The sequence below is a fragment of the Metopolophium dirhodum genome, chromosome 1 (genome assembly GCF_019925205.1).
Source record: "Metopolophium dirhodum isolate CAU chromosome 1, ASM1992520v1, whole genome shotgun sequence".
NCBI lineage: Eukaryota > Metazoa > Arthropoda > Insecta > Hemiptera > Aphididae > Metopolophium > Metopolophium dirhodum.
The window spans coordinates 96,042,388-96,055,094 of record NC_083560.1 but is presented as its reverse complement, the minus strand read 5'-3'; the positions used below and the strand labels follow the sequence as shown (position 1 = coordinate 96,055,094).

General features: G+C 33.0%; 1 protein-coding gene across 1 annotated transcript; it reads right to left on the bottom strand.

Annotated features, from left to right (window-relative positions):
• Positions 1-8,225: 8,225 nt before the first annotated feature.
• LOC132946961 (uncharacterized) lies at positions 8,226-10,074 on the bottom strand. Its single transcript, XM_061017097.1, has 4 exons — positions 9,909-10,074; positions 9,644-9,797; positions 8,714-9,244; positions 8,226-8,484 (listed from the first exon to the last, which is right to left on the bottom strand). Exons 1-4 carry the CDS (start codon positions 10,072-10,074, stop codon positions 8,226-8,228), a joined length of 1,110 nt encoding a protein of 369 aa, XP_060873080.1.
• Positions 10,075-12,707: the final 2,633 nt, after the last annotated feature.

The window sequence follows — 12,707 nt, the reverse complement described above, 5'->3', positions numbered from 1 at the left end:
TAAATATTATACAGTTCTCGCTCCTCCTGGTCCTACTTACTGGCCGACTTCAACACACAAAAACCCAGATATCTTAGATATTTTTGTAGCTAAGATTCCTAATAACCTTCATTGTAAAACAGAAAACCTCTTTGAACCTAACTCCGATCACTCCTCAGTTATGCTAACAGTAAGTGCCTCACCTTTGACACGTCTTGAGTCTCCCAAATTATTTAATTCCACTACCAATAAGTATAAGTTCCATGACCTTGTTAATCAACAAATTCACTTAAATGTAAAACTAAAAACTACTGATGATATTGATCTTGCTGTAAATAATCTCACGAAACTCATCCAATCTGCCGCATGGCATTCTACAATAAAACCTCAACCCTCACCCCACTACCCCCTAATTCCGGAATTTATACGTAGTATAATAGTAGAAAAACGTAGAGCCAGAGCTATGTACCAACGAACGCGTCTTCCGTCTGATAAACAAAAATATAATAAATTAGCAAATTATCTTAAAAAAGTTTTGGCAAAACATAAATCTGAATCCCTTGTTTATCATCTTTCCAATTTCTCCCCAAAAGATGGTAGTCTTTGGAGAGAGACTAAAAAAATATGTAAATATAAATCTCCTAATCTTCCTATAAAAAATCCTGACGGCAGTTTTGTCATTTCAGACCCTGACAAAGCTGAACTTTTTAAAACGCATCTTTCCAATATTTTCCAACCTCACCCTGACATAATCTCTCATTCCAATACTACAATTGTAAACGATTATCTTAATTTACCATTACGTCCATCCCCTGGTCCAGTAAAACACTTCACACCAAATGATATCAAATTTGCCATCTCAAAATACTCCCTTAAGAAATCCCCCGGATTTGATCTTATTACAGCTGAAGTAGCTAGGTGCTTACCTAAAAAAGCAATAATTCATCTTTCCCATATATTCAATTCTGTTCTACGTCTGTCTCACTTCCCAATTTTATGGAAATTTTCTACTATTATCCTAGTCCCTAAACCTAATAAGCCACCTGATTCAATTTCCTCCTTTCGTCCGATAAGTCTTCTTCCATTTTTTGCAAAAATTCTGGAAAAACTTATTCCTAAGCGTTTGCTCCCAAGTATCGCGGAAAATTCTATCATTCCTAACTCTCAATTTGGATTTCGTACGGCCCACTCAACTATACAACAAGTTCATAGACTCGTTGATGCTATATCTTACTCATTAGAGAAAAAACTCTATTGTACAAGTGCATTCCTGGACATCTCCCAGGCATTTGATAGGGTATGGCATGACGGCCTGCTCTTCAAATTAAAAAAATTTCTTCATCCCACTTACTTCCTTGTTATTAAATCATATCTCTCTGATCGCAATTTCCAAGTTCGTATTGGCGATGCATTCTCTTCTATAGCCAATATTTCTGCTGGAGTACCACAAGGTGGTATTCTTTCACCTATCCTTTACAATATTTATGCCTCTGACCAACCAACTACTCCTAACACAATGGTAGCTGATTACGCGGACGACAAGGCCATATTATCTATTCACTCTGATCCTTTACTAGCAATACAAAACCTACAAACTCATCTTACTCTCATGGAAGGTTGGTACACCAACTGGAGATTTAAAATAAACCAATCCAAATCTACCCACACCACGTTCACCCTCAGACTTGCACCCTGCCATGATGTCTATATTTATGGCACTCAAATCCCAAGTGCCCCAAACACTAAATATCTTGGTCTTATCCTTGATAAAAGGTTGACCTGGGGCCAGCATATCAAGTCCAAAAGAGCAAACCTAAATCTACGTTTGCGCCTACTAAAAAACCTCATTATTAAAAATAAACATACAGATGTCAACACTAAACTAATTATTTATAAATCCCTACTTAAACCCTTGTGGACTTACGGCCTTCAACTTTGGGGAAATGCAAAAAAAACCAATGTAAATAAGATCCAAACATTTCAAAATATCGCTTTACGTAAATTATTAAATGCCCCTCCTTACGTTTCTAATTTTACTATCCATTCTGATCTAAAAATGCCTCTAGTTTATGAGGAAGCTAAATCGTTTTACAAACGTTTCCACCTTCGCTTAGCATCTCATCCCAACCCGCTTGCTAGAAATCTTTTAACTCCAACAATCCCCGGTAACTCTCCAAGAAGGTTAAAACGGAAATGGTGTCGTGACTTGCTTGACAGATGAACTATCAGTCAAAAAAAAAAAAATAAATAAATAAATAAATAAAAATAAAATAAATCTAAATATTTCCAAATGAAAGTGTCTCTAATGGGTGGCTGCTTTCCACAAATGATTCATGTATATTTTAACTTATTGTACTATTTTTTTTTTCTCTTCATAATAGATTAGATTAGATATGTTCAATACTTATTATGTTATTCCTTTATCGCATTTACTTATTGTGCCAAGGTACAGATTGTAAATTTATTTTAAAAATAAAAAAAAAAAATCTTCAAATTGTCTACAAAATGAAAAAAATAATTATTTAAATCGTAATTTTTTTAAACGATTTATAACAATTTTATGACGAAAGATTTTTAATTAGTGTAAAATACGGTGAGCAGAATACTATTATACGAAATATAAACTTCGATATGGGTATAATGAAAATAATAAAACAAAAATTCTGTAATCAACATTATTGTGTTCGAACCGACTATTTATAAACGACGAGTCGGTCGCGATATGAAAACTAGTTGACCTATGGTGCGGTATGGATACAGCCGCTCGGGGGCGGTGGTATGAACACTATTCCTGAACGCTGCCGCTATAGTCAGCAGAGCGCACCACATGCCGGCCGTAAATTTATAATTTTTCCGCCGAAAACATGCTTTCGTACTTCAAGTTTTTCTCAGCTTTGGGTAGTCGTAGAAACATAATTTTTGCACCAATATAAACGTGAGAAGTTCTTATAGATTTTGTCGTTCCAGATTTTTGATTTCTTTTTTTGTGAATTTTAAAAGATTTTTTAAAAATTTAAAAATTTTGTTAAATTTCAAATGCAAATATAATCGGTTTAAATTAAAAATTCGAAAATCTGGAACGACAAAATCTAGAAGAACTTCTCACGTTTATTTTGGTGCAAAAATTATGTTTCTACGACTAATGAGAGCTGAGGAAAACTTGAAGTACGAAAGCATGTTTTTACGGCCGAATTTTGCTACCAGGACGGCCTCTTAACGTCAGACAATAAAACGTGTATGTTCAAAAGAAACGGGAATCCTGTATGCATAGGCACAAGATGCGGTAGGTTGTTTGAATTACAGATCAAAGTCGAAACACCGTCGAAAGCTGAATGTTATGCGAACATTGCAGTAGAAAAACGATTAGAAGTATGGCATAAGCGTTTAGCTCACCAGAATATTCAATACGTGAGGAATTGTTTGGCAAAACATAATATCGATTATTCAACCAAGGACGATCAATTTGTATGCAGCGACTGCATAATCGGGAAACAACACCGTCAATCGTTCAGTAAAAGTGAGACCGAATATTTTAACGTCGGCGATTTAATACATGCAGATTTATGTGGACCGATGCAGAGGGACTCTATCGGTATGTCAAAATATTTTTTATTATTTAGAGATGACTACTCACGTTACAGAACGGTATATTTTATTAAAAATAAATATGAAGTAAAAAATATTATGGAAACATTTATAAAAAGTGTTAAAACAGAAACAGGATCTAAGGTCAAAATATTAAGGACAGATAATGGGTTAGAATTTGTAAACAAGGATATTACAGGTATTCTACAGAAATATGGCATACGACACCAAACTACGGTAGCATATACACCGGAACAGAACGGGAAAGTCGAGCTTGATAACAGAACAATCGTAGAAGCTGCCAGGACAATGATATGTGCGAAAAATCTTGACGTATCATTATGGGCAGAAGCTGTGAACACAGCAGTCTATACACTTAATCTAACCGGAACGAGCTCGCAGAATGGTAAGCCACCTTACGAGTTATATTATAAAGTCGTGCCAGATATTAAACATTTACGAGTTTTTGGTACTGCGGTATATACACACATACCAAAGCAAAAACGTCAGAAATGGGATCCAAAAAGTGAAAAAGGAATATTTGTTGGCTATTCGAACAGCACGAAAGGTTATCGTGTATGGTATTTGAAAACAAATAAAATATCCGTGTGCAGAGACATTATATTTGAAGACGAATGTAATAATTATGAAAATGTAATTGCTGACACAATAGAGTTTACAGACACTCAAATTAATTCAACGGGCGTGCGTGAGAAGGACGAAAAAATAGTCGATGATAGAAATGTTATGGTTCTACGTGACAGGAATACACTTAAGAAGCCGGACAGGTATAATGTTCAGACTTGTATTGCTAACTGTGTCAGTCCATTGAATTATGATGAGGCAATTACTGGGTCAAACAAAAATGAATGGAATAATGCTATGAACGACGGAATTAATTCATTACACGAAAATCAGACTTGGACTCTAGTCGATTTGCCACAGGATAAAGTTGCATTACGAAATGCATGGGTGTTCAAAACCAAATATAAAACTGACGGTAGTATAGATAAATTTAAGGCCAGATTGGTCATTAAGGGTTGTTCACAGAAATATGGTATAGATTACCATGAAACATTTTCGCCAGTGGTCAGATACGAATCAATTAGGGCGATATTCGCAGTAGCAGCTGTGGAAAAATTAATACTACGACAATTCGACATCAAGACAGCATTTCTGTACGGAGAACTACAGGAAGAAATATACATGGTACAACCACCAGGATACGAAGATGGATCGAATAAAGTATGTAAGCTTCAGCGTAGTTTATATGGCTTAAAACAAAGTCTAAGATGTTGGAATATACGTTTTAAGAATTTTTTGAATGCATTTGGTTTACCGAAGCGGATGCATGTGTATTCAAAGCTGATAACAGCCAAATTATTCTTGCAATATTTGTTGACGATGGTTTAATCGCGGCAGATAATGAAGATATTATAGAGAAACTTTTAACAAACTTGGAGAAAGAGTTTGAGGTTAAAAAGGGAAACTTAGAATATTTTCTAGGTATGCAGGTAAACTTAATGAAAAATGGTTCATTATTTGTGCATCAGACAAATTATGCATGTAGCATAATTAATAAATTTAATATGCTGGACGCCAAGGAACTTTTAATTCCGATAGACAAATCACATACTATTGAACAAAAGGAAGAGGAAGAACCGGAGATATTATGTGAAGAAATACCTTATAGGCAGGCAGTAGGTAGCTTACTGTTTTTATCACAGGTAACGAGACCAGATATAGCATATGCAGTAAACTTTGCTAGTCGTTACTTAGCAAAACCAACTAAAGCTCATTGGAACTTGGTAAAACGGATTATACGATATGTCAAACGAACATTTAATTATGGCTTGTATTTTAATCACAATACACAACTGTCATTAGAAATATTAAGCGATGCAGATTACGCAGGTGACGTTCAGACACGACGTTCAACGTCAGGATTTCTATTCAGATACGGGTCAAGCATAATTTCATGGACATCGCAGAGACAACATTGTGTGTCATTGTCATCGACAGAGGCTGAATATATTTCGGCCAGTGAAGCTGTAAAAGGGATTATGTGGATTAAGGTACGGTTTCCTATCTGCGGCTGGCCGCAACGACTGGCCGCAACGACTAGTCGCAACTACTGAACGCTGCGTGCCGACTGGTTTCCTATATGCGACTTTACTTTGCGGCTGGTGTATAATAGTTCATTTTATCCCAATATTTAGTAGTGTGCAGACGTGTTTAGTTTATAACTTTTTATTTTAATAACTATTGTTGTACCTTACGAATTGTACGAACTGTGATGGAGGACATTATTATTAATAATAATACAATAATTAGTCTTCTATTAGAGGAGGAAGAAGAAGAAGATGAAATTTATAATAATCGATTAGGAATTAATAAAAGAAAATCAATCGACAGTTTTTTTACAACTCGAGAAGAAGAAGGTTTTTTTGAAATTTTAATAAATGGACATTTACATAACAGTAAACCGAAATTCCGTGAATTTTTCCGTATAAATTATGACCAGTTTATGTTCATTCTATCATTGGTAAAGGATGATATAACATTACCTCCATCTAGACGAGTTAAAAAACCAATTCAACCTGACGAAAAATTAGCAGTTACTTTAAGGTAAATATATTTAAGTAAGCTACTATATAGTTTTAATTAATTTTAACCGATTACATTGCACTTGAAAATTAAAATATTAAAATATCTCATTTTGTCCAAATTTTAATTTAAAATATCTATTAAAAAAGCAGTGTTTTATAGTTTTTATATATTTCGGTTATACAGTTTGCACTACTTATGCCCTAGAAACAAAATTTTATTAATATTAGATGTTCAATCCTTAGTTATAAAAATAGAACATTGTATTAACTTCAAACTCAAAAAAAATTGCAATCTGATTTTGACCAATTTGGTTAAAATTTTAACTTCAGACGCTGAATTTTCACCAACAACTTTTTATGAACAATGTTTTACATTTACATTTATTAAATACCTGCAGAACATATAATTTTTACAAGTAATTTTTAAATATTTTATTCCATTAATTATCATAATTAATTAAAGCAAGTAGTTAAATTACATTTATTAAAATATTTAAATTATGAAGTACTTTAATAATAATAATAATCGGTAGTTATCGTAATCATATCAAATTCGTACACTAAAATACTTCACAACCGTGATTAGAATTTATTTACCTATATTTCAAAATAACAAACAATATTTAAAGTATTACCACAGAATATAACAATCAGAATGGACACTGATAAAAATTTATACAGGCAGCATAGGACGAAGGCTTGAGTCAGTCACTGCAGGTCCGCAGTAGGGCCAGTTCATTTAACAGTTTGACCATTAATACACGAAAAATAAATATGGCATACTTTTATACGATAAAATGTACTATTTTAATTTAATTGCTTTAAAACAATGAGTTAACTCTTCACCGGACATCCGGACACAACTAATAGTTAATACTAGTATTGGAATAAAGTAGTATTAAAAATACTTTTAAAATACTAGTATAAAAATGCCCTTTGCGATTACTCACTAAGTATTTGAATACAAATATAAATATTTAATACAATATTATAAATACAATTTTTTTTTTTTTTAGGTACCTTAATTATGTTACTACTTACCATAGATTTTAAAAAAATTGAAATAAAATAACATGTCCGACTATGTGAATACATGTTCAGGTATTTCATTCATATTGATTCAATTAAATTACAAAAATAAATAAAAAGTGGTATTAACTATTAATATAGAATTATTTTTAAAAATTCCGATACGTTAATATAATAGAGATAACAATAAAACGTGGTATCATGGCAAATTCAGTGCTACCAAAAATGAAAACGTTAAGATTTCATATTTTCCCAGATCATGCCCCTACTGCGGACCTGCAGTGGTTGATTCTCTATTATCAGCCCGCCGCCGAGAAGTGTCCTACCCCTGGTATTACTTACCTTCATGAAACAATTAAAATATTTTGTTTAATCCATAGGTATCTTGCAACAGGGGAATCGTTTAGGTCACTGTCGTTTGCATTTAGGATTTCACATAGTTATATCAGTCTAATTGTCAAAAAAACACTGTCAGCTTTAAAAAAAACATTTAACACCTATATTTCTTCCTGATATATCAACCGTAGATTTTAATGTCAAAGCTTCAGAATTTTGGACAAAATGGAATTTTCCAAACTGTATTTTGGCAATTGACGGAAAACACATTAGAATAAGAAGTCCTAACAACACTGGATCACTTTTTTTTAATTATAAAGATTATTTTTCAATTGTACTGCTCGCTATGGTTGACGCCAACTACAAATTTATTGCTGTAGACATTGGTTCGTTTGGTAGAGAAGGTGACAGCGGAATATTTTTAAAGTCGAACATGGGTAAAAAAATATTAGATGGGTCATTTGGTTTTCCAGAAGCAAAAAAATTACCAGGGTCATCAACAATTTTACCTCATGTTATTGTGGGGGATGAAGCCTTTAGGCTCCACACTCATATAATGAAACCATATACAAGACAAGCCTCAAAAGATGATAAGACAAAGTCTATATTTAATTATAGATTAAGTCGTGCCAGACGAGTGACGGAAAATGCGTTTGGTTTATTGAGCCAGGTTTTTCGCGTCTTTTATCAGTCTATAAACATTGAACCATCGACATGTGATGACCTAATCACAGTAGCTTGCTGTTTGCATAACATGCTAAGAGATGCATATTTAGAAGAAAATGGACGAGCATTTAGAGAATTTGATTCAAGAGAACCGGTACCAATTAACAATATAATTCCAATTGCAAGAGGAGGTGGTTTTGCAAACGCTGAAGGATTTGACGTCAGAGAAGCATATAAGGACTTTTTTAATAACGAAGGCGCTGTTTCATGGCAGAATAACCTATAAGTTATTTATATTAAGATATTATTATTTAACTTTTACATTTAAATATCAAATAATAAAACGAAAAAACTTTATACGTATTAAAATTAAAAACAATATTCCTTATGACATTATTTAATATTATGTATACTTTTATTTCATTAAAATATTAAAAACAACCTGTTAATTAATAATTATTATAATATACATACATATATTTAGATATAGTTATAGTTGATTATTGTACCTATATGGATCAAATCCTTGAGAAGTAGCCGATGATGAACTGAGGCTTGGCGATGGTGTGCTCGAAAGTGACATAATATTGTTAAAATCTGAAGACCTAGAGGGTGTTTGAAACATCATTTGAGTGGGTGTTTGGAACATCGGTTGAGTGGGTTGTGCTCCAGTGTTATCTAGGTATTTATCTTCGAGCTGTGCAACCAAAGATAATATACTAATTTTAGCTTCACTTTTGCCTCTGGGAGGTAGCTTCTTCACTGAAATTGCAATGCTCTTAAAAAATAAATCTATCTCGTCAGTTGATGATTCTCTACCCAAAATTGCTTCATTTTGGGCTTGTATGCTATTTATTATTGCTGTTCTGTCATTCATTCTTTTAACATACGCTAATTGTGCATGCTTGTCTCTCGATCTTTTCCCGTGTATGACCTCTTCAGCTATTTCTTCAGTTGATTCATTCAATGGATCTCCGGAATTATCTTGGCTACTTTCAACTATTGTTGAGTCTTGATCATTGCAAACATTCGATACCGTACTAAAATATTATAATGTATAATCATTTTCTTTGGAACATAAATACTTTTCATGAAAAGATAGATTTCATGAAGTGGCTATGAGAAAAAACAGTCGTATCATCAGGGCTAGGATTTGTATGTATGCAATAAAAAATTGTACAATATAATATGTTTTTTATTTACCAAAATATGCAAAAATATGGCTTTTAATTTTTAAAAGATACACACAAAAATATAGTTGCTCACTACAAGTATTACTCACTTAAACTCTATTTGGCGTAGCAAAAAAAAAACATGCTGTTGTATACAAATCCTAGGCCTGCACTGCTTATCATCGTATAATTAATTTAATATAACATTATAACTCTAGTAAAATTTAAAGTTATGAATAAAAGTACGAAATTGATATATTTACTTACATTCTTTCATACTCAACATTATCTAAAAATGACAAATAACCAGCTAAAGGCCATTTTTTTTTGGACAATATGGCCGGAGATCCAGTACCAAGTTTTTTTTTGTGCCGCATGTAGGTATCACGTATATTCCGCCATCGATATTTACAATCCTCAGCTATAATACGAATTAAAATGTTTATTCACTGAATATATTTTGAGCTTTTATCTTAACTATTAGAATGCAACGTTTGAACGTTCTAAAAATTGTTAATCTATATATACTTACATGATTTTCCAACTACAGCCGAAATATTGTTCCAACATTTACTTAAATAACCATAGTCTTTGTGTTTTTCGAGAGAACTGTCATAAATAGCGGGTTCTTTCTCTACTTCAACAACTAAAATTTCGTCCTCGTTGGGCAAAAATTTTGACGTTATACTTTTTGGCATAATTATTTTATATTGCGTTAAATAACTAATAATAATAAATAATAAATAACTAATAAATTAAATAAAAATAAACAGTTGACAACACGCATGCGACTGATCGATAATACTGCTATCGGATCACTACAGTCGCAAGCCGCAACGACTATTTTTGACACGCTCGCGTCGATCGCACATTGGAAACCACGTTCGCAGTTTAAATATAGATCAGTCATTACGACTAGTCGTTGCGGCCAGCCGCAGATAGGAAACCGTACCTTTACGCGGTTGATAATAAGCTTATCAAAAACAGGTGATAAACAACCGGCATTATTCATTGATAATCAGAGTGCTATTCGTTTAGTTAAAAATCCGGAGTTTCATAAGAGGACAAAACACATAGACGTACGATATCATTTCATACGGGAGAAATACGAAGAAGGACAATTTCAACTACAGTACATTGGAACAGAGGACCAGATTGCGGACATTCTAACCAAGCCTTTGGTTAAGGAACGATTCGAGAAATTGCGGTCAGCTATAAGAGTGACTACAATTAAAGAAATTATTAATTGAGGGAGGGTGTTGAAATATACAATTAATATTAGTATTCAAACCACGTAAACACACGTGCGTGTACAATGTCGTTTTCTAATAGATACTTATGCAGCTACGATATAGCTGTGTAACACCTTTACTATCGCTTTCTATATTATATACGGATACGGGATGGTCTCGATTGTTCATATAAATAGGGCCTTTGATGTATGTAATAATCACTTGCACAGACGCTGTCATACCGAGTGTACGCGGTGTGTGCGTATAGTCACAGTTTAATTGTCCAGTTGTACGTTATTATATATTATACTTATACATAATCATATTGTCGTGTTATTACTTATTATATTAATGCTAACATCATTAGTCCGTCAAGCTCCACTTTAAACAGATTTGAAATTTGAATTACAACTTGCTTATTTAGTAGATATTTTTGAGCACTTAAATAACCTTAATTTGCAACTTCAAAGTTCGGGACGCAAAACCTTGGAATTTAGAGCAAATATTTTTATTTTTGAGGATAAAATTCGCGCATTTGTATGCAAAATTAATCTATGGATGAATAAAATCGAGAATAATAATTATTCAGCATTTCAGACTTTCCAAACTCTTATAAACGACGATCAATATGCTGATATTTTAATCGAAATTCAATATGACATAAAAAAACATCTGGAAAAATTAAAATCTGAATTTACTCGCTACTTTCCGGAATGGAACGAAGTCAACAGTGTTCAAAAAATAATTCGAAACCCTTTTTGTGCAAAAGTTGAAGAAGCCCCAGAATATCTTCAAGAAGCTGTCATCGAACTGAAAACTGCAAAAATATGTTTGATTCTGGTATGAACCTTGAGGAATTTTGGTGCAGAAGGGCAACATTACATATTCAACTACGGGAAATTGCCTTACGTTATTTACTAGTATTTTCAACTACGTATTTATGTGAACAAGGATTTACCAGTCTACTTGTGATCAAAAATAAACAGAGGAATCGCTTGGACGTAAGTGACGACATGCGTTTAGCCATTAGCAACATTCATCCGAGAATTGAAAAACTTGTCAAAGAAATGCAGCCACAAAAATCACACTAAGTAAATTATTAGTAAAGTTTAATAATTATATATAATAGTACAGTAAAATAATAAAAATTGACATTTTGCGATAAATTTTGTGTATTCTTGTTAATGAGCAAAAAAAAAAAAAGGTCTTAGTTTGCGTAAAATTGAGGTTGTCCGCGACCTATAAAATATTGTCGAAGTGGTCCGTGGTGGTAAAAAGGTTGCGAAACACTGTGTTATGGCACTATTAAGGTACGGTCTCCAAGACGCGACATGTCGTCAATATCTGTATTTATAGAAATCGTATTATCTGGTCAGCAAGACGCGACAGGTCGCGACGTGAAAACTTATGGTCGCCGTGACCAACGACAATGCTACTCATGGAGCAGTAGGCAGCGACACATCAAGACGACACAATGTCGAAATTAGTTTTTTTGCCATCTGAAGACGAAATTTTACAAAATAACCAAACAATGTTATATGATATGAAACTCACAGAATACAGAAATATTATCACGAAAGATAAAATATGGAAAGATATAGCCACAAAAATTGGAAAATCTAGTAAATAAAATTATAAATATAATGATTCTTAAATCAAATTTATCAATTTTATAGCAGATGATACTAAAAAACGTTGGAAAAACATTAGGGATTCGTACTCGCGTAATAAACGAAAACCTGGGACTGAATCGGCGGCATCAACCAAAAAAAAAATGGTCACTGGCTACACATCTCACTTTTTTGGACGAAGTTGAATGTGAAAGAGAGTATGTATTAAAATTAAAATTACCTTTATTTTTGTTATAAAAAAGGTCAAGTACCGCTCTGCTGTATAGCAGGTTATTAGTGGGTCAATGTAATTTATTTTCTATAAATATTTTTAGCGGATAGAAAATCGTAATATAAACATTTGGTGAAAATGTGATGTACCTACGTAAATTTTTTTTAGAGCTACACCAAAAACCAAAATAAATGTTATGGAAAACCAATTTTGCATACAATTTGTATTTTACTGTAGTACCTACCTACAAAATAATT

What these genes read in the sequence shown, in the direction of transcription:
- LOC132946961 (XM_061017097.1), bottom strand. Translation starts at nt 10,074, where the DNA reads ATGCCAAAAAGTATAACGTCAAAATTTTTGCCCAACGAGGACGAAATT. An exon ending in GGCTGTAGTTGGAAAATCAT is followed by an intron (nt 9,798 to 9,908) that starts GTAAGTATATAT and finishes TTCGTATTATAG; the next exon opens with CTGAGGATTGTAAATATCGA. An exon ending in CAAGGATTTGATCCATATAG is followed by an intron (nt 8,485 to 8,713) that starts GTACAATAATCA and finishes AATAACTTATAG; the next exon opens with GTTATTCTGCCATGAAACAG.